A 25,293-nucleotide genomic window follows, 5' to 3' on the forward strand; every position below is an offset into this window, starting at 1 on the left:
CATAAAGATTCAGCTGATGATTCTGATGATATAAGTGGGAAGAATCTGTCATTCAAATTAAAAGTTGGCTGAGTTTAAAGAGCAGGATAATATCCATTTTAAGGCCACATTGCAAATTGGAGAACAATTGTTACGTGAATATGGATTTTAGTTTAAACAAGAGAGAATGATGCAGCTCATTCTCTCTTGGTTTAAACTAATAAAGCAATTTGAATAACAACGACTCAAGAACGACATAAACTCGGGAAGGTGGTAGTTGTTTTCTGACTAAAGTAAAAAAAAAGAAAGGAAATCATTACCCTAACCGGGGATCGGAATCTAAATATTACCATAATTTCTGCGAATTTTACTTTTTCAGCTTTCCTTTTTTTATTTCTTAAAAATTATTGTTCATTCAAGGAGCTACATCAAACACGCAACACAATCTCGTTTTAAATTCAACCCACCTCTCGATGTCTTGATATCGGACGAAAAACTTTGTGCGTGTTTCATATTTTCAATATAACTAAATGAAAATAGTCGAGTCTTAAATTATCCCACATTTAAGAGTGGTTGTCAGAGAAAACCGGGCAAAATGTTAAAAATGTCAACGGAAGGGGGTCGACAGAATAAGTTCATACTAACATCATAGATAGGTCTGGTGGAGTAATAGACAAATATACCAAACATAGGTTCTTCACTGCTCTTGTATTACAGATACGAGCATCACTTTTTTCGACCCCCTCGGACGCCATTTTTATAAGCAAATTTTCACCATTTTCTGAAACTCACAGAACCCTCCAAATTTAACGAGCGAAGTTTATTTTTTGTATGCGATACAAGACATCACAGAACTACTTTCTAAAACCGTAAGATTTGTTAAGTATCCACGGACAAGACTAAAATTTTCTTATTTTATCTCACCTAAACTCAGTGTCTGCAAACGAGCAAAAAATCGGGCATTTTTGAATTGATCTACAACACACAACTAAAACGACAGAACAACTCTGACAGCCAAATTGCAGTCTACTATCATCCGTGTAACCAAAACACTAATAATCATTTTGGTCTATTGAAACAGGAAGAAATTAGAAAACTCACATTTGTTATAGTTTCCAAGCTTTTTCTTGCAAACAGGCCGATCCCTTCGTGTTTGTTTTAAGTCCTCTTCGTGAATTTTCCACCATATTTCGCTGTAAAGTATGTTCAGCAGCTGGAAAATATATCAAAAAGCTCGAAATACTGCCTAGGTTACATTTTCAAAGGGCAAAAAGTGCTGAACGATAGGATGAAACTAGAAAATAACAAAGCGACGCCATCTTGAAAATTCAGCACTTAGGAGGGACTGGCACTAGTAGCTGCGTTCGATATCTAACATAAGGACAAAAATTGCAAATTTTTCACGACTCAATTGTCTCGTAATTCCCAAAAGAGACTTGAGCACATAGAAAACCAAACCTAATACAGAAATGTAACCAGAAAGCCTCGGATTCATGTAAGAAGTTCCTTTATCGAACGTTGGCTATTACGAACTATTACCAGGAGCCTATGGGCTCCTGTAATTACCACTAAGATAAAAAAAACAAACAAACAAACAAACAAACAAACCAGCTTATCAGCGGCCAACTCCAGTCTTATTTCTTCTTCAGTTTCTTCTTTTAGTTGAATTTAGCTTGTTTTTCTTTCAAAGGAAAAAACAAGAAGAACGCTTGATCGCAGCTAGTTAATTGCCTCATTCTCTCCTCATTTCGAGGTGTCCCGTGAACTGGTATATAATATTAAAGATCTATTTTGTCTCTTTATAAATCACTTAACTTCGCTCTCATGGGAGCTAGCTAGACTTGCTATATATCAACCTCGCGAGTCTCTAAGCGTGCGGGCTAACTACGGGCAGTAGATATTGCTCGCTGTAAAATTTCAATAATTTTTATCACCTAAAATAAACAGTTGAATCAGAGTGCGGAGCGGGCATTTTAGGCCGCAAAGCGGCCAAGAGAGCGGACGAAGTAATTATTGAAAGCCCGGGGGGGGGGGGGGGGGTGCGCATATGAAAGTGGTGGGGATGCTCGTCGTCTCGCTTATAGGGGTGTAAATTTCGGATTTTGGTCTCTTTTAGGGTGTTCTTGGCAAAACGCCATCATATTTAGATCATATTTAGCCGTGAAGGTCTCGTTTAGGGTAGCACGCGAAAAAAAATAAAAATATATATTCGATATGTATATCTTTAATTCGTTTTATTTACTCCATTCATATCATCCAAGTTTTCTCATTTGTCTGTGTTTTGACATGGTCTCTTTTAGGGATCAAAAAAAGCTTGGGCCACGCCCAGATCGGTCTCCCTTAGGGGTTTAATTCAAAATTTCCGGCGAGCATCCCCACCCCTTTCATATGCGGAGTTCCCCCCCGCCGGGTTTGAAAGTAAGCCTTTTACTTGATGATCTCATCGCTATCGTTTCGCATTTCCTTAAGGTAATAGACTGTTGACAAGAGCTGTCAAAATAAACCATTCCAGATCTGGTTTACCGGAAGGATTCGGAAGGGGCTTTTGTTAAAAAGTACCATTACAGGGGTTCCTACGGTTCTCACTCCGTACCCCTTCCCCTCATTGTTTTTCCTGCTCACTTCTTTTTCAGTATGCTCTTTGCACGGCTCACACAAGCTAAACGCCACGGGTCCAGGCGAATTTTTTACCTGTGCAACCCGTTTAGAGGGAACGTGCAAATTCTCCATAGATTGCAATACTGTTTGCAGCTCAAAAACTTTACGGTTCCGCGGGTCGCATGTAAAGAAAAGGCGGATCCATACAAGTTTTTGGCAGTTCAAAAATTTTTAAAAGGGGTCTTAGTTTTAACTCGAGTTTTGACATCTACATCTCTTCGTCACTGGATTTGTCAAAAACACTCTCACTACGGCGTTTAACACAAGCAGAATCCATGTTCACAGTCCTCACATTTAGAGTAATTGTTAAGGTCTTGCCTTAACTTCAGGAGGAGGCACTGATGACAGAAACGGAATTTATTCATCTGCTACGGAGGTAATTTCCAACGCCATTTCGTTTGTTAATCCTTTCCACGGCGCTGTTGCAAAAAATGCGCGCGCGAGTCACACAAGATGGCACAAAATGTGCTAAAAATTGTACATTTAATGGCTATGATATATATTTCGATGAGGTCAGCCCCATCCCTGGAAGTATCCAGTTACGGTCTACTACCCCGACTTATATATATATGGCTCCTGGTAGACTATAAAAAAGTAATTTTGTGCAATTTTGCAGCGTAATTAAATTGCTAGATAACTCTGTCCGACATCAGAAACCCGTAAACCACAATTTAAAAAAAATGTATGAGTAAAGACTACACATCAATATCAATATTAATAATTGTAAAAATTCTAGTATGAGCCATTAAAATTGTTGGATCATGACCTTCTTCACCTTAGACACTTGTGTCAGTCAAGTGTGAATCGACGTCCGCCATTTCGAATTTTGTTCAAAAAAACCTCTGACCTAGCAGCCCGGCTGCATCTTGCGCCCATCATCTGCCCCCAAGGGGTGAGGATCTGGCTCCTTTTTCATAGGAAATTCATAAATTGTCTACTAAAACACTGCAATTTGGAAGCAAGGCCAATTTAAGCACTTAAAACTGCTCAGATATCTCAGAATTGGAAGAAAACTAGTAAGAAAAATTGCTCAGAAATTACGCAAAAAGTTGCTTGAAACGAAAAAAATTGCTCGAAATACTACAAGTTGCGAAAAAGTTGGCGAGCAACTTCAGGGAAGCTCTAGGGAGAAGGGGGAGCGGGGGAGGAGGGGTGGGAGGCTACTCAATAAAGCTTTTTTCGGAGAGGCTTCGCCCCGAGGTCCAGTCCCTTACCCTTAAATATACTATTTTTGACAAAAGGTACCCCTTTCGTGTATCTTCCATTAAAAAGTTGTACCCTTTATATCTGCTTCGTGAGAATAAATCTGTAAGAAAGGAGGTCTTTCGGTCATTTTCGAGTAACCTTAACATGTAAATGATATTGCCATAAGGCATGTTTCTTCGAAGCATTTTAATAATAGGCTCTTTAAAATACTTAATGAAAGATTTTCCTCTCCTTTCACATACTTCAACTTGTGATTTCCTAGCTACCCTTTGATACACCAGATGCTTGAAAGAGGGACCCTTCGGGCGAAGCCTTCGGGACTATGAAACTGTGCATCATGAAATCATGAACAGGAGATGAGTGGACCCTCGAAACATGGACGGTGATTGAAGACTGACGCAAAAATAAATGATACAAAAAAGAGCCCAAAGAAACGCTCAGACTTCTATGGGATAACTCAAAATGAAGTGAATGAAGAGCAAATGAAGACTGAATAAAGTAATGCCAATTGGTCACCTGTTCACCACACCCCATCACTCCGCCGAAAAAAAAAAAAACGACAACAATTTAACTAAAAGAAGTAATTGAAGAAGACATAGGACTGTAATGGGTCGCTGATAAGCCGGTTTGTTTGTTTTTGTTTTTTATCTGTTTGGTAATTCATCACTTGTGGACAAGGCAGCTACTAGTGCCAGTCCCTCCTGAGTGCTGAGTTTTCAAGATGGCGTCGCTTTGTTATTTTCTAGTTTCATCCTATCGTTCAGCACTTTTTGCCCTTTGAAAATGTAACCTAGGCAGTATTTCGAGCTTTTTGATATATTTTCCAGCTGCTGAACATACTTTACAGCGAAATATGGAAAATTCACGAAGAGGACTTAAAACAAACACGAAGGGTCGGCCTGTTTGCAAGAAAAAGCTTGGAAACTATAACAAATGTGAGTTTTCTAATTTCTTCCTGTTTCAATAGACCAAAATGATTATTAGTGTTTTGGTTACACGGATGATAGTAGACTGCAATTTGGCTGTCAGAGTTGTTCTGTCGTTTTAGTTGTGTGTTGTAGATCAATTCAAAAATGCCCGATTTTTTGCTCGTTTGCAGACACTGAGTTTAGGTGAGATAAAATAAGAAACTTTTAGTCTTGTCCGTGGATACTTAACAAATCTTATGGTTTTAGAAAGTAGTTCTTTGATGTCTTGTATAGCATACAAAAAGTAAACTTCGCTCGTTAAATCTGGAGGGTTCTGTGAGTTTCAGAAAATGGTGAAAATTTGCTTATAAAAATGGCGTCCGAGGGGGTCGAAAAAAGTGATGCTCGTATCTGTAATACAAGAGCAGTGAAGAACCTATGTTTGGTATATTTGTCCATTACTCCACCAGACCTATCTATGATGTTAGTATGAACTTATTCTGTCGACCCCCTTCCGTTGACATTTTTAACATTTTGCCCGGTTTTCTGGGCCGTTAACAAAACCCGGATCGGATCGGACTCCGGATCGGATCGGATCGGATCGGATTACGGATCGGACTAGTGTCTTCGCTTTTGGTGCAGAAGAATTATTTTGATAAAAGCTGCTTTAACAATGACACAGGTGGCTCGGAATAAGAAAGCCGAGTTCTCACAACGTGAGTCTAACCGGTTCGACTCGGATTTTTTCTTCCGAGCCGCCTGTGTCACTAATACCAAAAAAATAGTTTCTCATGTATCACCAGGCTTAAAATTCACCATCAGCTTTAAAATCATCGCAAAGAATTATTTTCAACTGAACTGCACTGGGAAATTTTCTGTTGCATAACTTCATACGATTACAATTCCAAAAAGAGGCTTGGTCACGTGACGTCTCCCGAATCGAAGATGGCGGACAGAGATGTACGTATCTCTCATTACAATGATTTTGTTTTTCTTTCATCTCCACTCTCTTCTGAATTGGTCTTCTTTCTCACTGAGCTTGGATTGAATGCTTCTTTTCAGAGGAGACGATTAAGAAAATCGCGGTAATAAGCAAGGTACGATAGCGATGACTTGTTGTCAATAAGCGAATGACATCTTAAATGTCACCTCCATTATTTTCATTAACAAGAAGTCTTCTCACACCTATGTCTGCTTTAGCCGAGTCCCTCGCAGTCGTACAACAACCAACAAGCAATCACTTTCAATGTAACTTTGACTTCTAATGTAACATTAACATGTTAAACTATAACATAAACTAATTGAGTCAAGAGATTCACAGTTTCAGTAAAGATATGAAGGTGGCAACGCCGAAAGATTAAAGTGCATATATTCAGTTAGTAAACTTAAATACTCAGTACAGAATCAGTTGTTTTAAATATGAACGAATTATATAATGATAGTTTTTCCATAAACGCATTTATGATATTTCCGTGTAGAAATTCACATCAGACGAACCAAAGTGAACTAAGTTCAAGTTCACGTTACATTTTAATTAAAAGGCCGTCTGCTGTTTCTTTCAAACGCTCCGCTGGAGTAAATTTGATTAATATTTTGTTTGATCTAGCAGCAGCCATTGGCCGGGTAATACGATCAGGCTTCTCATGTGAAGGTCACCTTTGGCCCCGGGGCCAACAGACCGTTACATGTTTCTTCCTGATGTTAAATCACTTCAAAGTAATACCTTACAAAACAATAACTTCAACTGTTTTTTTGATACCAGGGAACAGTCAACAATAATATGAACGCAGAAAACCCAAATCCATTGGCTGGATTACAAACTAGAACATTTTAAAATAATTTCACTTCAAATAAGACAGCTATCATCCCTTTACATCTTGAATAATGTAATGTCTGATCTGGAAAATAATCAGATTGCAGCAGTCTTTCTGTGGTCCAGTTTGAGACCTGACCCAGCTCTTACAAGAATTTTACACCGCACTGTGAACATGTCACTTTTTAAGTTTTTCCGACAGTTTTATCCTGTTTTGACATTGAAATGGCTATCACTTTAGAATGTTTAAAATAGGAGGTTTCATTTGCAACTAGATGTAAAAAAAGTTAAACAATCTTCTCTCCTTGCCAAAATAAAAAATAAAAATGTCACCCCCAAAAAATGACTTGCAGTTAATGGAAAATTTAAGCTACTTATTACAGCTAATACCAAACTCTTTCTGCAACAGCATTTCATGTGCAGGCAAAAAACGGGCATAGTCTTTAGGTGAAAGCACCAAATCCGTGACCGGATTGAAGTTCACATTCTTCTCTTTTATACAATCTTGTCTTAGGTGGTAATGAGTTGGTCCATAGCGGACTTGAAGTTTTCCTGCTTTCATAAATGATCTGTACTCTTTCGTTGCAGCTACCACGTCGTCTGGGGGTGGTGGGACGTGACCAGGCACACGGATTGCAGAGTTGCACCCATAGCACTGATATGCCCTGCTCTCGAAAAGCCACCTCAAATTGTATTTACCATGAGATAGAGGAGAGGACTCTTCACTGCTCGCCGGGACTGTAACTGTAGCCGATGGTGTTGCCTTTGAGCGGTTACGTACGCGTCTTCCTTTTTTTCCCAGGGGGCCAACATTCACGTTGAGGTTGCTCACCTTTGTCAGGTTCCTCTTTTTGGACATTGGCTGCTTGGCATAAAAATCTAAATACTCGTGTAAAGTGTCCTCTCGTTCTGCAACTGCTAAAGCGTGTGAACACATTTTCAGAGACTTCCAGTTTGTGCACTCACACTCCACACTGCCACTTTTCTTGTCAATCACCACATAGTTTGGTCGTTCTTGGTAGAGGCTTGAAACTGAAAATGTTGCCTTTCCATCTGACGTCGGTGGTCCTCGCCAGACACCTTTATTGTCTAAAAGCAGCCTTGCTTTCTTGACCATTGCTTCACGAGCGGTACTTAAAATTGTTTCCAGTCGGGGATCTTCATACAGGAAATCGAAACCGTCGACATCTCTGCTGAGCATTTCTGTGGTACATCCAATCACATCTCTTGAAGTCGGCTTGGACTTTTCACATCCAGTACCGGTAGCCCACCCAAATGATTCAGGCCCGTCTGCAGCATGGAGATCTTCCATGGTAGCCAAACTAAGCTTGCGGATGTAACTGCTTCGTTCTTCTTGCGACCTCGAGAGGAAATCTGGTACTACAAACTTCTGGAACTCTTCGCGAAGTTCGTAACCCTGCGACACACCAGCCACTGCTTGAGAAAATTCCTCATTCTCAGTTTTCACAAGATTTCGAACTGCCTCGATTGTGCCACAGAAACCCGACTGGGTATGTTTCTTCACTGATTTGATCCGGCTGTTATTTGCCTCGGCGTCATTAGTAAGAAAATGGGAGGGGATATCACTATCCTTTGTCATTGGAGGTAGTCTGGCTGCCCTGCGTACACTTGCGATCATCCTTGTCTTCATCATTTCGGCCCTGCTTATCACCCACTTGAAGACCTTCTCGGTAGGATCGCCTCTTTCTTTCCACCCATCCCTTAGAGACTCCAACTTGACGTCAAATTCTTCCGGTGACGCGGCGTCCAGGAGCCCAAGGTGGTAAATACCGTTACTGTCAACTTTGCCAAATACTTCGTCAATGAACCGTCTCTGCATCCCGACCATCCCATATGACGTCAATGCTTGCTTAAAGTTATCTTGCAAGTGGCGAAAACAACGCAGACTGCGACTGTGCGCATTGGGGAGCTTTGCGTCTATGGCGTTTACCAGAGCTTGTTCACCATCAGTCCCTGTTGATAACATTCCTTGCAGTGCTGGCTTCAAATCAATGAGATTTTGAAGAAAACCACTCTACGTATTTTGGTCCTTGCGGTAGTGAATAAGTACAGGACCTAATCGCAGAGGACTCTTTCCAGTGGGCTTTCGCTTCATCATTAGATTACGATATGATATGGGGGTACATTCGTACGGCCCAAGGCGGAAAGTGGGATCAATCTGCACAGTACAAAAGTCAATTTCCGACGTGCTGAACTTCAACAAGTTGTTCAGCTGTTCCTCTGAGGCGATAACGATTGTTGTGTTCTCCTTCTCAATGGTAACTTTTCGAACAAAAGGCTCCTTGTCAGTTTTCATTGTCAAAAGAACTTCAAGCAGTTCATCCTGCTTCTGCCCCCCTCTGACGTGGGAAGGTAACGTTTCTTTCTGAAGTTGGTTACGGTAATACCCTTGTCTTGGTCCACGTGGTAGGTCGCTTAAACATTCAGCCTTCAACACACCACCCGATTCTTGTGTTGTCATTGAGACTGCGTCTTTTGGGCCCAGTGACGCCAGCTTATTATCCAGGTTTCGCACCACTGATGGCTTTGTTCGTGTGTAAGGTACGCCTTTACCATTTTTGGAACTCTTATGTGGCTTCATTGCAAATTTGACTTCTTCTTTGTCGTAGACATATTGGACACATGCAACATTGTTGACAACTTCGCCGCGTTCGTCTCTCACATGCATGATGCGCCTGTGGTACTTGTTTTTCTTCTTAACATTCCAGCTGTGATATAAACGCTCAAGATAATAACGCCTCGCGGGTACTGGTTTCTCTCGCTCAGAGCCGGTAACAACCACTTTTAGTTCACCATTTTCGTCATTCTCTACTTCAACTGGTATAGTCCGTTTACCATCATAGTTATCATACTGTGGCAATCCGTCGGCTCGTAGATCGTCAAGGGGAATATATCGTAAATCAATTAGAAACACGGCGTTCATCTGCACGTGCTTAGGAGGCTCGGTGCACTTTACATTATCGTTTGTTGCGTTTAACAACATCTTCACCATGCCTTCCGTTGTAAACATTGTCTTGTGTCTTGTTAAAATTGGGATGCATTTCTTTCCGTTGTAAAACTCTCCACTTCTCTTTAAAGGACTTACACCAGGGTCGTCACTTGACGTGTCGGATTCATAGCGTCTCCTTTTCCCACCAGCAGGTGCAGGTTTCTTCTCCGGACTACTGTCTGACAGAGTCAGATCGACGACCTTGAAAAGAAAACCAGCTCAGTTTACAAATGAGCAACAGAAAAACCGTTACGTCGCTCTTTTGCGTTACTTGCCTACAACTTTACACCTTCAAAGCAAAAGGGGATATGAAATTTTTTTATCGTTGTTATTATAATTGCAATGGAACATATCTTTGAACGAATAGTAATGAAAACTTTGCAAAGAGAATTACATTTGGATTACGATACAAATTTAGGCAGGCTCACGTGTTTACCCCCTCAAAGCAACGCACTGTATATTAAGTCATGTGCATCAAGTGAAAATCACCCAAATATTCCTAAGTACTTATGAACGCACTTCACTGCAGACTTCAGAAATCTCAAATACCTTGCAAAAATAACTTCTTATGCTGTCAAATTAAATTGGCCAGACCTGGAAAGACAATAATATTCTTTAAACAAACGTTTGGGTGGCTCTTCACATAAACCTTACTTTTGCAATACTTTGTCTTTTGCACGAACTGCACGTGCAGTGTATGCAAATTAACGAGGTGCACGTGCAAATTGTGCAGAGAACAAAAGATATTGCAAAAGTCGGGTTTACATGAAGTGCCACCCAAACGGAAATTTAAAGAATATTAAGGTATTTTCCACTTTGGCCAATTGCAATTACATACTTTTGCTTTTTGAAAATCTCAATCTGAATACCTCAACAATTAAATTAATTTTGGGCCAGCGATTGCAAGAACTTTGCAAAAACGCGAGTGATGGGATAGTAATCTGAACCCACAATACGCAACGTGATAATGGCTAAAGGATTCCTTTTTCAGCTGCCGCTCAAAAAGAATTAAATACTTGAGCAATATATAATGCGCTCCTAGTCAGTACATTCCTCGCCTTAAGATATAAAACTTGAGACCGCGATTTAAAGGAGAACTTTTAACTGGTCAGCTGTCAACTTTCCAAAAAAGACATTTGTCCTTGATGTGTTTTACACGTGAGATTGCAATACTTAATGTTCTCCTGGTCAGTGGATTTCTTTCTTTGACATCTGTCAATTGACCATCAAATGGATGTCAAGCATCGAAACGTTTGTAAGCATACACGCAGGCTGCACAACTGAGCCCACAATTTTTAATGTTATGCTGCTCAGCTGACTTCTTACATTGACAGTTGTCAGTTAACAGTTGACCATTCAAGGAGCTGCACACTTTTCTCTTAATGACATAATAATAGCCACTATCATCTGGACCAATGGACTGGCTAGTTCACCCCCCTCCCCCTCCCCCACCCCTGATAGAAGACCATCAAAAATACATAACTCACTTATTCACAAAGATGAACAACACTTGGGACTCCCTCCCTATTCATGGTCCCCCACCCTCCTGCTGCTCTGTACAAGGGTAGGGTATCATGTTCATACGCAGATGTATGTACCCTTGTACAGTCAATCACGTCACAACCAAATAAAGAAAGACTGACCATATTCCATAAGTAGTGGCTCTACCCATGGTATTGTTATGATAACAAATTACTGATCCTTAAAAGTTGTTAACAATGTTTGTCCTTACCTCCTTGCTCTGATACATTTCTTCATACTCAAATCCTTCATCACTACAAAGAGAGAATACAGTCATTTTCATGCTTTGCAACTCAATAGAAGAAAAGATTTATCAACCTAACTTGGCCTATAGAAACTGCAAAACGTCAACCCAACATATACTGTTAAATAATGTTTTCAATGCATTCATGTTTTCATTCTGTTAAATTCCGAAAATTCTGCAATTGAATGATCATGACAAAATATATCTTGAAAGGAATAAAAATACTGTACAATTCTGATAATAAGCACCCCCTCCAAAATAAAGTAAGTCCTCCAAATTTTACAGCAATACAATATACTCTTCCAAGTATGTCGACTAGGGAGGAGCAATTTTTACACTGTTTTATAAGATTAAACTAAGTCTTTAAAGCCATTTTCATTTTACTTTAACTCGCATAACATCACTGCAATACTTTGGGTATAAGGCACCCACTTCACTTTTTCCCCCCTTAAAACAAACTGTACTAGAATGAAATCGAAAGCTACAGCAACAAGGTTACTAGGGGTATCTAATTCTTAGCCAGGGGGACCAGATTTCAGATAACACAGGTAGCCATTTTGGAACGCCAAAAATGAATCTCATTAGTCAGTATTCCGGTCATGTAACTATCGGACATTTTCATCTAGTAAACTTCTATTCGGTCACGAAATGGAGGTTTCAGCTTTCAGATGAGTTTATTTCTAAACATGTAATCCGTGTCTGTCTGTAATACATATCAGTGACAAGAAGATGCATGCCAACAGCAGTTCTTGAAGGACCGGTAGCTAGTAGTGGGCCGGGCTGTGTTGATCGTAGAATTTATGTGCGTTTGTGCAGCAAATAACCTTGAAAGGAAACGTGTTTAAATGCACATGCTAATTTCTGCTGATGCGCAAGTAACATCTGAAGGGCCGGGTATGTTGCAGAAAACACAGAAGCGAACAATCAAAGAATCTCGTTTCACAGCTGTTTCACAGTATTTGTAATAAACAATTTTAATATCGTACCTTTCGGACGTTTCAATTGCCTCCTCTGAAAAGGAAACCGTTCAAGTAGGCTCAGAAAATAACGAGATCACTTTACAATAAAAAAAAAGAAAAGAACACTAAATTAGTTACAGAAGATTGTATACATACTCTTCTCTCCGCCATCTTCATTCCGGGGGATATCACGTGACCATTTTGGCGGGAATTTAAGGCGAATTGTCAGTCCGATCCGATCCGATCCGATCCGGAGTCCGATCTGATCCACAATCCGATCCGATCCGAGCAATCCGATCCGGGTTTTGTTAACGGCCGGTTTTCTGTGACAACCACTCTTAAGTCGAACTCAGTCACTCACTGGGAAATTTTGCTTGTTGTACAAGTGATTCAGAGCTATTCAGCTGATAATTATGATGATAAGTAAGGAGATCGAATCTGTCATCCAAATTTTAAAGTTGGCTGAGTTTAAAGATCAGAAAGAGCCGTTTGAAGGGACCATTTTCAAATTGGAGAACAACTGTAAAGTAAACTATATATGGAATTTAGTTTACTTATTAAAACAATTTGAATAACAACGAAACAAGAAAAACATAAACTCGGAAAAGTGTTAGTTGTTTTCTGACCAAAATTCTGACCAACATTCATTGTAAATCACTTACCTGACGGTAGAGTGGATATCGGTTCTTAATATTACCATTAACTTTTGCGAACTTTGCTTTTTCTTTCCTTTTTACTTCTTTCATATTATAGTTCAGTTAGAAGCTACATCAAACACGACACGCAATCTCGTTTTAAATTCAACCTACCTCCCGATGTCTTGATATCGGATGAAAAACTTAGTGTCATGTTTGATATTTTCTACATTGCAAAATAAACATAGTCGAGTCTAATTATCCCACATACAAGTCGAACTCCTTCACCCAGTGAAACTTTGTGCCGTGTTTCATATTTTCAACATGACTAAATGAAAATAGTGGAGTCTTAAATTATCCCTCATTTAAGTCGAACTCAGTCACTCACTGGGAAAATTTGCTGGTTGAACAATAAGAACAATGGAAATCACTACCCTGACAGTCGGATTGGAAATCGGATCTTTATATTACCATAAACGTTTGCCAACACAATCTTGTCTTGAATGCAACTCGATGTCTTGATATGGGATGTAAAGCTTCGTGTCCTGTTTGATATTATCAACATTACAAAATGAACTTATCCGCCATACAGGTCTAACTCAGTCACCCACTGAACAATTTATTCATAATGATTCAGCTGATGATTTTGATCATAAGTAAGGAGAATTTGCCATCCAAATTTAAAGTAGGCTGAGCGGGAAGAACCATTTGAAGGCACCATTTTCAAATTGGAGAACAATATTAAGTAAAAATGAAATTCAATTAACTAGTTCGAAACAAATTGAATAACAATCAATAAAAACATAAACTCAAGAAAGGGTTACTAGTTTTTTTTTGTTTTTTTTTTCGGGAAAGTGTTAGCTGTTTTCTGACCAAAATAAAAACATTTATTGGAAATCACTACCCTGACGGTAGATTGGATAGCGGACCTTGATATTACCATTAACTTTTGCGAACTTTGCTTTTTCTTTCCTTTTTATTTCTTTAAAATTATTTTAATAGTTCATTTAAGAACGTATATCAAACACGACAACACAATCTCGTTTTAAATCAGTCAACCTACCTCCCGATGTTTTGATATCGGATCAAAAACTTTTGTCTTGTTTGATATTTTTAACATTACAAAATAAACATAGTCGAGTCTAATTATCCCACATACAATTGCGAACTCGTTCACCCAGTGGAACAATTTGCTGGTTGAACAATCGATTCATAGATTCACCTGATAATTATACTGATAAGTGGGCAGAATCTGACTGAGTTTATTAAGAGCAGAAAAAGCCATTTGAAGGCAACATTTTCGAATTGGAGGACAATTGTAAAGAAAATATGGAATTTAATTTACTAACTAAAAACATTAAGAAAACCGTAAACTCAGGAAAGTGTTAGTTGCTGTCTGACAAATAAAAACAATGGAAATCACTACCCTGACGGTCGGATTGTATGTCGGATCTTGATATACCATAAACGTTTTGCAAAACACAATCTCGTTTTGAATGCAACTCGATGTCTTGATATGGGATGAAAAGCTTCGTGTCCTGTTTGATATTTTCAACTTTACAAAATGAACTTATCCGGCCTACAGATCAAACTCAGTCACCCACTGAAATAATTTGCTGGTTGAGCAATTGATGATTCAGCTGATGATTATGATGATAAGTGAGGAGAATCTTTTATCCAAAAAAGTTGGCTGAGTTGAAAGAGCAGGATGAGCCATTCGAAGGCACATTTTCAAATTGGAGAATAATTATAATTAGTAAATATGGAACTTAGTTATTACTTATTAAAACAAATCAATTGAATAACAACGAATCAAGAAAAACAAACTCCGGGAAAGTGTTAGTTGTTCTCTGACTAAAATAGAAACACTGAAAATCACTACCCCGACGGCAGATTGGATATCGGATCTTAATATTACCTTTAACTTTTAAGAACTTTGCTTTTTTTTGTTTCTTCTAAATTATAGTTCATTCACGAAGTTTTCAGACACGACAACACAATTCACCTCTCAATGTCTTGATATGGGATGAAAAATTTACATCGTTTCGTGTTTTATATTTTCAACATTACAAAATGAACTTATCCAACATACAAGTCGAACTCAGTCACCCACTGAAAAAAGTTGTTCTGTGTATGATTGATACATAAAGAATCAGCTGATGATTCTGATGATATAAGTGAGGAGAATCTGTCATTCAAACTAAAAGTTGGCTGAGTTTAAAGAGCAGGATAATATCCATTTTAAGGCATCATTGTAAACTGGAGAACAATTGTTACCTAAATATGGAATTGAGTTTAGTTATTAAAACAATTTGAATAACAACGAAGCAAGAAAAATACTCGGGAAAGTGTTAGTTGTTTTCTGACCAAAATTCTGACCAACATTCATTGGATATCACTACCCTGATGGTAGATTGGATATTGGATCTTACTATTACCATTACTTTTCGCGAACTTTCCTTTTTCTTTCTTTCTTTTTTCTTGAAAATTATAGTTCATTTAAGAAGCTGCATCAAACACGACAACACAATCTCGCTTTAAATTCAACCTACCTCTGAATGTCTTGATATCAGATGAAAATTTTAGTGTCATGTTTGATATTTTCAACATTACAAAATAAACATAGCTAAGAATAGTCGAGTCTAATTATCCCACAGACAAGTCGAACTCGTTCACACACTGAAAAAATTTGCTGGTTGAACAATCGATTCATAGATTCAGCTGGTAATTATGATGAGAAGTGAGCAGAATCTGTCATCCAAATTTAAAGTTGGTTGAGTTTAAAGAGCAGAAAGAGCCATTTGAAGGCACCATTTTCAAATTGGAGAACAATTGTAAAGAAAATATGGAATTTAATTTACTAATTAAAAACATAAAGAAAAACGTAAACTCAGGAAAGTGTTAGTTGTTGTCTGACAATGGAAATCACTACCCTGACTATAATATCAAGATCCGATATCCAATCCGACCGTCAGATCTCGTTTTGAATGCAACTCGATGTCTTGATATGGACGAAAAGCTTCGTGTCCTGTTTATATTTTCATTATTACAAAACTGAACTTATCCGACATACAGGTCGAACTCAGTCACCCAATGAAAAAATTTGCCGGTTGAACAATTTATTCATAATGATTCAGCTGATGATTTTGATGATAAGTAAGGAGAATCTGCCATCCAAATTTAACGTTGGCTGAGCGGGAAGAGCCATTTGAAGGTACCATTTTCAAATTGGAGAACAATAAGTAAATATGAAATTCAATTTACTAATTCAAAACAAATTGAATAACAATCAATAAAAACATAAACTCAAGAAAGTGTTACTAGTTTTTTTTTCTGCCTAAAATAATGAGATAAAAGTTTCCTTTCAGAGTCCGAAAAAACGTCCTAACAGTCTCGAACTCTGGCCCTTATTGCGAGACATTTGGTTGCGTGAATCAGCTGAGATCACGCGACATCAGTTCGATCTCTTTCAAGAATCCAACAGTGAGGAAGGCGTGACCGATATTTAGGTTTTCTTGGACTCTGGGGAGAAACGTTCCAGCTGTATCGATCCAATATGACGGGACACTCTTTTTACGAGACCCTTTCGTTATTTTGCAGATAGGTTAAAGTTAAACCTTAAAAGGGAAAGATTCTCTTTGAGAACCACCGACCAAGAAACAAGGAGAATATGATAGTAAGGACCGTATGTAATTTGACCTTGTATCCAAGGCCACACGAATTGTCATTCAATTCAATGTTTAAATAAGTATCTGAAATGCCGGGTTAGATATGGGTTCTCGGATATAAGTTTTCAGTTAGATATTCATTGAACTCTCAGCTCAAATATTTATAGTATTTCTTATCTGTACCAGTTATTTCTTTGAATCTTAGACTCATTTATCACTTAAGATTCCTAGCCGACAGTTAAAATTTTAAAATTGCCAGTTAAGACTAGAATGAGATCACCAACCACTGAAGATTAGTAGTGGCTGCCTGACAAACCGGAAAATTTTTTCTTAGCCCCACTGATGACACTGATTAGTGTGATAATCTGATAAATTAATTCGATATAAGAAGATATTTTTCAATGGGTATTTGAAGGCGAAAGAACGCATTGACACTTGAAGCTTACCCAGGGATCAATTGACTTTTCAAATTAGACAACTTAAACGAAAATGTAGCCAGTGACTTTTACTTTGGCCAAATTTACATGACAACACTAACTGAGAAAAATCTTAAAAACTTTGCCGTGGCATAATAAGTTACAGAAAAACTGTATAAGCCTGTAGACTCTAACTAGCATATTTGTTTTAGTATCAATAAAAGTTTGATGATGTAAGCCTACACCCTTTTACGTAGTTTCAAGTTGCAACATTGGAACCCTCCATCTTGCGTAGGTATTTAATCTCGTCTCCTTCTCTCTGAAATTCATATTGCCAAGAATCGACCTGTCATTCTCATAACATTGTTGGGTTTGTTAAACTGTGGTAAGTTTATTTTTTATGTTTTGCTGTAAGTTTTATTCATGATTCCTAACGTACCAATTTATAATAATTAGTTTGTTGGTTACCCAGTTTGTTGGTTCTAAAACTGAGTGATCTTTCCGAGTACTAGATGGTTCGCCAGTACTCTTGTTAACTACGTGTCACTCGAATCAAGTGCTATGGTGAGGAAAAATAGTTTTTCTTGCGAAAATATAGGCGGCTTTTTTCAATATCAGAGATCATCATTTTCCTGGTCTCCTTATATAATATAAAACTAAGGCCCTCGGGTAGCTCTCTCAGTTCTCGGAAGATAGCAAACAGCTCCTACTAATCTCTTGCCTGCCTGTAACAATGACACTCCTGTGACACGAAAATTATATATAATTTTCAACAATTTTCTCTTGTTTTGTGTTTTTCTAGTTTAGAAACCTCACTATACACGTGTTAATTAACTTGGGAATTTTTGGAAATACAGCTAAAACACCAACTACGTTAACGTTAAGAATCCTTTTCTAAAACTTTTGTCCAGTTTTATAAAATTTACAACAATTCGCGAGCTGGGAAGATAGCCAATGAGGCGCACATCTATTCAAAGTCGTGGTATGATATGCTTAATTACTTATCATTTATTGTTCATAGTTTGATATCTTGCTTTCTTTCTCGCCTTTAATTGCGAATTTTCTTAGACGGACTTCAGATTAGTTGCTAACCTGGGACCAGGCTCCGCTTAGGGGGAAAAAGGCAAAAAAAAGGGTCAAATAGGTGAGCGAAGCGAGCCCAGTGGCGGTCTAGGGAGAGGAAAAGGCCCCGCATTTATGGGGAGAGGAAGTAGTTGGCGGATAGAACCAATTACAAACATCCTGGTTTGGGCAGAAATTTGTTTTCAAGCTGACAACTGTGACATATTTTTTTCCTGATAGTTTGGCGTAAATATAACAATTAAGTAAAATCCAACTAGTGGTCTATTATCAATGCTGCGTTCTGATTGGTTGAGCTGCTACTAGACTATATGTTATAGCCCACGTGTAGCGAAAAGCGCCGGCTTTGAAAACCTAAACAATGGCGGCTGAGGGAAAGTTTACGGTCTTTACTCAGTTTATTTAACTCTCCTGGAGATCCTTTAGACATAAATCATCATTTTTTCATTCTAGGTTTCAGGAATTTGACGATGCAATTTTGGATGACACTAGCGATTTCATTGTTGATGCTAGGCGTATGCTCGGTGAATGGCCAGGAAGCAGTTTTAAACGACACGTGTGAAGCTTGTGAAATAACCTGTAAGCTCTTCTCCTGGTATTGCCAGAATGGAAAACTATTCTTAATTTTTTTGGTCCCATTAGAAAACGGGTTTCAAGTGTACTGTAAGTTAGAAAGTCTGACTCAGCTCTAAAGCCTCAATTTGGTTCTGTGGACCCAATTTCTTATTCATTAACCTCTTTTTACCGTATGGTGTTTAGCACTGATGTACGGAGTCGTTGGTGCAGCTGCTGACCTCGCCAAATTTGGCTTGTTTATGTCTCTCGGGGAAGTAAACAAGATAACTTACGCGAATTTCAGCATCGCGGACGACACAATACATGCTAAGACCATGACGGAAAGCCTCAATGAGACGTATTCAAACCAGTTTTAAGTTTGCCAATCATTCCAACAAACCATGGCAGTCTGCTGTCTCTTTCTTCACCAACGCAACACGAAAATTCGCAAAAATCCAAAGCAAAAATCCATCTTTCAATTTGGCTCTCCAATGGAATCACAACGATGCTTTTCATTCAATGATTTTTCTTGTTTTTCACATTAACATGTTTCCACTAACTTATTTGTAGCGGAGCTCTCGCGCGCCTCGTCAGTCCGCACCACAGGCATACCAATGTAAAATAACTCAATCAACAGGTATGGCGACCCAAACGAAATTGGAGATTTCAACATATAATTGAAGAGCATTGACTGTTAATAATCACAGGAGTTCAGGCTTCAGGAGTAATCATTGATCACAATAAACGATCATTGTGATTATTAACAGTCAATGCTCTTTAATTATATGAATTGAGCGCTCTACGAAGTACGTTCTACTCGGAATACATGTATATATAACTTTTACTGACATTATTACTTACTTATTTACTAACTTACTAGGTGGATCAGGCAGCGGACAAACGACTTTGAGTTGCAAAGACATTTACGATGCGGATAAGTGAGTAATAACGTAGCAACATTTTTGATTACTTTTTTTGGTTTCGTCATAGAACACCCAACTTTTCTCATATCATAGTATCTTTCTTGAGGATCAGACTAATACAAGGGCTTTTTCTACATATATTATAACTAGACGCCCAGATTAGCTGTAACTTCATGCATGTGGGTGAGTGTTGTCGTTCTAAAGTACATAAGGTAACTCCACTTGTTTAAAGGGTCAGTGTCTCTCAAGTTCGAGCATTATATTACATCGTTACTGACAGAGAGCTCAGAAAACGTTCACCACACTTATTAAATTAGATATAGAAGAAAACTTGTTATGACCAGTGAGAATTTCAAATCTTAAAGAAATTTATCGAGCTGTTTCCAACTTTTTATCACGTTTCTAAGGAGTTGTCCACTATTAGAATGAAACAGTCGGTTAAAGACTGGAACAATTTCCCTCATTATGTCAATATCCATTCAATAGCGGGCATAAAAACGAAGCCTATACACTGCATGTTAATTCTGAACAAATTCCTGTGTACTGTCACATGGTAAAAGCTAAGCTTGAAGAATGCGGAGGAGGTGGATGGACGCTGGTCATGAAGATCAATGGAGACAAGGTAACAGCAGTAAGCAAAGAACATTCTATTCTAGGCTACAAGTTGCTTTAAAAATTTATAACTATTTTTCAAAGCGGCAGACACCTACGCCGCTCACCCCTCAACAACAAAAACTATAATCACACGATATAATAGGGAGAATTATCAACGCTTCGTTGTCGGCAGATAACACTAGCCTTGATAATTCTCGTTATCATGCGCAACCAACTGCAAAAACCGATCGATCTTAATTATTGTTTAGACACACACTGAGTTCATGATCTAATCATCAGTCAAAAGGCACACATGAAATAAAACATTTAACGTAATGAATCAATTTGCTCACAACGTTTTGCATTGATTATAGCAGTTTACCATCAAAAAAGTTCCAGGTCAATCTTATACATAAGATTACAAACAAGATTAATAGCGAAAGCCCTCGTCTTTAAAAGTAACAAGATCAACTTAAATATTGTCCCTCCAACTATTGGCATCTTGTCAAGGGGTGTCCTACGAAAACCATTCTTGGTTTTTAACGAATTTACCTGAAAATGGATTTTAGTTCGCAGAGGAGAGATATGCTTTTGTTCTGACCACCAACATGGCTGCCGCGATGGCACCTGCAAACCAGCAATTTTCAGCAAAATGACGTCACTTTGCATGTAATTAATATGTATTTACAAACTTTCGTCTGCAAGAGTGACGCAGCGAAACTATTACCAGCTAGCATTAGCAATCTTTTTGTAACCAGTCAGAAAACGCACTTAATGTAGCTAGTCGTTCAGGTGATAAAAAAACCCGCCTTGCTGGGTTGGAGAGCAAGGCATGCACTCGGGGAAAACACAAACAAAGGAAATTAGCATTTAAAATGATGTGAACCTTTTATCTGTCTTGTCCAAGTGTGTTCGATCTCTTGCTCTCCAGCCAGCATGTCGATTTGGTTACACGAGAATGACTAGCTGCAAAGGGATTATCGAGATAGTGAGGGAACTGCATAATAATCAAAAATTATTGAATGAGGCTCAGTATACCGTGAACGCCATGTTTTCTTTTAGTTTACTCAGGCACTAATAAACAACTATGCTATCGCGCCACCACCTGGAAGCGACGTTGATCGATGGGTTGTTTGGCAATTATTGAAAGAGGCTAAGTATCGGATGTGAAGAATTAATACAGTTAAACCTCCAATAACGGCCACCTCTCCACAACTGCCACCTCACAACGGCCACTTTACTTTGCCCCGGTGGATAGTCTCAATACCTCTTATTTGAGCCTCTTTATTTAAACTTCTCTACCGTGAACGGCAACGGCCAATAAAGAATGCATGTCCCCAACTGCCAAAATAACCTCTCTACAACGGCCAGTTTTTTTCAGCAACGGATGAAACAGTCAAGAATGTCGGTCACACAGCAAGTTACTTTATGATCAATCACGGCAATCCTATTTTCAATTGATTGTAATTGTGTTTCATTTATACTGCTGCGCAGTAAGCAAAAATTCTCTACCATACTTATAGCGAATGCTGCGAACCTTTCTCGTTTTGTCACGTTCACATTTTGATCCAAAACTTAATTCAAGCTTTTTGTGTATTTTATGTCTAAACATTTTATACGATTGGATTACCATGATTATGGAACACATGTACAGTAAACATGAACTTGTGCTCCTTAAAAATAAACTGTCATATACCACCCCTACCTCCCGATAACGGCCACCTCTCCACAACGGGCACTTTCTTCTGTTCCCACTGCATGGAGGCCCTTTTAGAGAGGTTCAACTGTATGCAGATCGTAGAGGTTGTTATTGAGGCTGAAGGCCGTGGCGGATAACATCCTCGTGCACCTATATTTTTGTTTTATTATTTTATCAAAATATTTCTAAGTTCTTAACAACGAGAGTTTCCTACAAGATTTCGGCTTTATTGACAAATCGTGAGGTCAATGTGGTAGACTTACAGTTTTGGTAGACTTCCAAAAAGGTCTTTTTTTAGTTGCTTTTTCATGAACCGAGACCAAGTTGAGGTCCATAAAAACGCATATAAGAACCAGCCCAGTACCAGCCATCTTGACCGAACATTTTGGTAAATCAAGGATTTATTACATGGCCAAAAGGAAATTAATCTCGTGAGAACGAAGCGGGAAATCCCACCGGCCGGGGCACAAAACACAGGATTCGCTTTATATTGACCGGTCGTATTGCCAGTCACTGACAAAGCCTCAGTTCCACTGGCCGTATTACTGAAACCGAGATGGCGGCCGTTGACCGTCATCACGTCACGAAATGTTTTTAGAGGAATCTTGCCATGTAATGTTATTTATTTTAGCTTGGGTATTTATTACATTAAGTTCTAATCGGCTTTGATTTTCTTAGCCTAAATATTCTCAAAACTACTTTTAGATGGGGAGGAGGCCTGATGTAATTGTCCCCCAGGGCTCAAGAGTAGTTAAAAAATTGAATAGTCTAAAAATTTTTTGCGACACAATGTGACCGCCACGATATCATGCGAAAACTGTCTGTTAATTGACGATGTATTATTATCATTTCTTTATTCGTTTAGGACACCTTTCATTACGATTCCAAATTGTGGACCAACAAGAACGAACTCAATCCTCTGGGAGGAAAGACCCTGCTTGATCATCAAGAGACAAAATTACCCACCTATTGGAGCACACCATTCTCTAAGATTTGCCTCGCTATGAAGATCGACAGCCAAGTTAAATCGATCGTCATCTACAAAACCGCCAGTTCATTGTACGCCTTGATCGCTGACGGAACTCAAAAAAATTTCACGCAGAACCTGGGTCGTCAAGCCTGGAAGGATCTGATTGGCCAAAACGCTTCGCTGCAGACACATTGTAACAGGGAAGGTTTCAATTTAAAGTCGCCACATTACCACAGCGAAGCAAGAATCGGTATCGTAAGTAACCAGGAAGATGACTGTGTAACCCCCGACTCCAGAATTGGGTTTGGCATTGGGGGATATCCGAATGGTCACAACACCTGTGGAAACGTTGCATCGGCAGGTTATCATCCAGACAATGGCGTTAAAGATATTAAAGCCATGGGCTACATCTTGGTGCAATGAGTATCAAACAACCTGGTTCCAGTTCACTGCCGATAAAAATCAAAGGATTTTAAAACGCTTATAGAAACAGGAAGAAATTGTAGAAATTAAAGTTGAATAAACGCATTGCTCAAAACAACTACTTTTATCTGTTATCCCAGGTCTCTATCATTCATGGGCGTAGGGCGGCATCTTCTATCAGGCCATTCTGTCTGGCACATCATTGTAGTGGTACTTGATCCCGATAAAAGTTATTCCTATGGGTAAAGGCTGGGTATACTGCTTCAACCCCTTACTGTTTATGGCTGAAGTGGGCTGACAGTAAAAAGGGCATCAGAACATAACCACTTCTGTAATAAAAATTCCTAATCTGCAAATAAACGCGGGAGAAAGAAAAGTGGAAATTGCGTCGGGCCGTCGACCCTGCTGACACGAGATCTTTTTATGCGTTTGTGTTTGTTGGGGATTAAACAGCAACAGGCATATGAGGAGAATCGACTCTAGTGTCACCAAACTTTTCTTAAATTGAGTGACAAACCGTTGCCTACAGTTTTAGTTCTCTGAAGCCCGCAGAACAGAAATATGCATAAATTGAGGAAGAGACCCCGACTATTGTTCATGCCTCCCAAGAGTTCGATCAATTGTTTTTTGGCAAAGGGGACATCACAGTACATACCAATCATAAGCCCTTGGAGGCGATTTTCAAACGTTCCTTAGCACTTGCTCCCCGTCGTCTGCAAAGCATGCTGTAGAGCTTCAGGGTAGAGTACCGCGAGGGCTGCACCCTTCGTATCGCTGACGCGCTATCTCGAGCATCTTTTCCAATGTTTATATACTGACGACAATAAACTTACTTACAAACTAGTAATTACCTCATTTGTTGAGCATAAAATTCATAAATTGTTTGAAGTTAGCTTGCCTTTTGTGTAATCTTTTCTCTTGAGGTGAGATTAATTTTGTTCTCTTTGACTTTTGTTTCTAAAATGACCTCACTTCTTTGGGCGTGGTGTTTTCTTAAAGATGCTAAATTTCTTCGTAACATTTTCAAAGTTTATGACGTACTTTATCAACGATAACAGGACAGGCGCCTTAAAAAGATGACGTCAGTTTCCTATACTGTTCAATCCACCACATGAAAAAAGTCAAGAACGCGATAGTGTCAAAATAAGCAACCAATCATGCATAAGCAGGAGCCGATTACTTAGTGCAAAAAAGGGGGTCGGTAGGCATCACACGACTAAATTTACCTCATGCCAAAATGCTGCATGTTTCAATAATTTTTTTCTTTTTCTCTGACAGCTAGATTATGCTCTGGAGGATAAGCCGATAACGCGTCATGATGACTTTTATCGTATTAATTGTAAACAACCCATGTGCAATTAAAAAATATCCATGTCCCGGTGGCTTTTCGTCCTAAGGCAATACAACGATATTACTCTCTTGGGATGTTGGTTTTTGTTATTTCTTTTGAATTCCCCTTTCTATGGAGATCCTGAAAACTGGCGCTGGGACCGGCTTTTACTGAAAGACTTTTAAACAGCGTGTTGAAAAAAGAGAGTTTTAGGTTATGTTAACACTATACCGGATGGCTTTTGCGCCGGCACGAAAATCATGCCGGATAGGGCTTCTGTTCACACATAACGGGGATTTCGGCGCGATTTCTGTAACGGAGCGAAGCTGCGCAGCGCCGATCTCTAAAGTGAAGAGTCACATACTGGATAGGTGTTCATATTATACTGGAGCAGTAGCTTTGCCAGTGAAATGTGTTTATAGCCTTAGATTCACGTTTACAGCAAACGCTAATCGGCAAATTCAAGGTGACAATTTTTTATATTTGGAAATCAGCAGAAATAATTCATAATGGATGAATCTGGCATGAATTAGCTACTAATTTTTGTGTTATAAACAATAAACGACAAGTAGAGGAAGAACTTCGTCTCGTGGTACAAATTGACGTTTGCCGTTTTTCGTAAACGTGAATCTAAATCTCGCTAATGAATTCGAACTTTTGTACACCCCTCTGTAACAGACCCAGTGGAATCTATATCTTCAC

General features: G+C 38.9%; 1 protein-coding gene and 1 long non-coding RNA gene across 3 annotated transcripts; both read left to right on the top strand.

Annotated features, from left to right (window-relative positions):
- The first annotated feature begins 5,691 nt into the window (after positions 1 to 5,691).
- LOC140944219 (uncharacterized) lies at positions 5,692 to 8,261 on the top strand. The gene is made up of 3 exons (XR_012166683.1): positions 5,692 to 5,711; positions 5,814 to 5,848; positions 7,153 to 8,261. It is a non-coding gene; the product is annotated as an uncharacterized lncRNA (long non-coding RNA).
- A 9,036-nt stretch (positions 8,262 to 17,297) lies between these two features.
- LOC140944040 (uncharacterized skeletal organic matrix protein 5-like) lies at positions 17,298 to 23,379 on the top strand. 2 transcript variants are annotated; one of them, XM_073393147.1, is made up of 5 exons: positions 17,298 to 17,402; positions 18,551 to 18,676; positions 19,533 to 19,590; positions 20,062 to 20,197; positions 22,734 to 23,379. In XM_073393147.1, the coding sequence occupies exons 2-5, from the start codon at positions 18,568 to 18,570 to the stop codon at positions 23,259 to 23,261; spliced, it is 831 nt and encodes a 276-aa protein (XP_073249248.1). In that variant the 5' UTR covers positions 17,298 to 17,402; positions 18,551 to 18,567; the 3' UTR covers positions 23,262 to 23,379. The 2 variants fall into 2 exon arrangements, with proteins under 2 accessions (XP_073249248.1, XP_073249247.1); XM_073393146.1 differs by lacking the exon at positions 17,298 to 17,402 and adding an exon at positions 17,928 to 17,999.
- The last annotated feature ends 1,914 nt before the right edge of the window (positions 23,380 to 25,293 follow it).

The sequence above is a fragment of the Porites lutea genome, chromosome 7, assembly GCF_958299795.1.
Source record: "Porites lutea chromosome 7, jaPorLute2.1, whole genome shotgun sequence".
In the NCBI taxonomy this organism is placed as follows: domain Eukaryota; kingdom Metazoa; phylum Cnidaria; class Anthozoa; order Scleractinia; family Poritidae; genus Porites; species Porites lutea.

What these genes read in the sequence shown, in the direction of transcription:
- LOC140944040 (XM_073393146.1), top strand. Translation starts at nt 17,972, where the DNA reads ATGAGGCGCACATCTATTCAAAGTCGTG. An exon ending in CACATCTATTCAAAGTCGTG is followed by an intron (nt 18,000 to 18,550) that starts GTATGATATGCT and finishes TTTTCATTCTAG; the next exon opens with GTTTCAGGAATTTGACGATG. An exon ending in TGAAGATCAATGGAGACAAG is followed by an intron (nt 20,198 to 22,733) that starts GTAACAGCAGTA and finishes TTATTCGTTTAG; the next exon opens with GACACCTTTCATTACGATTC.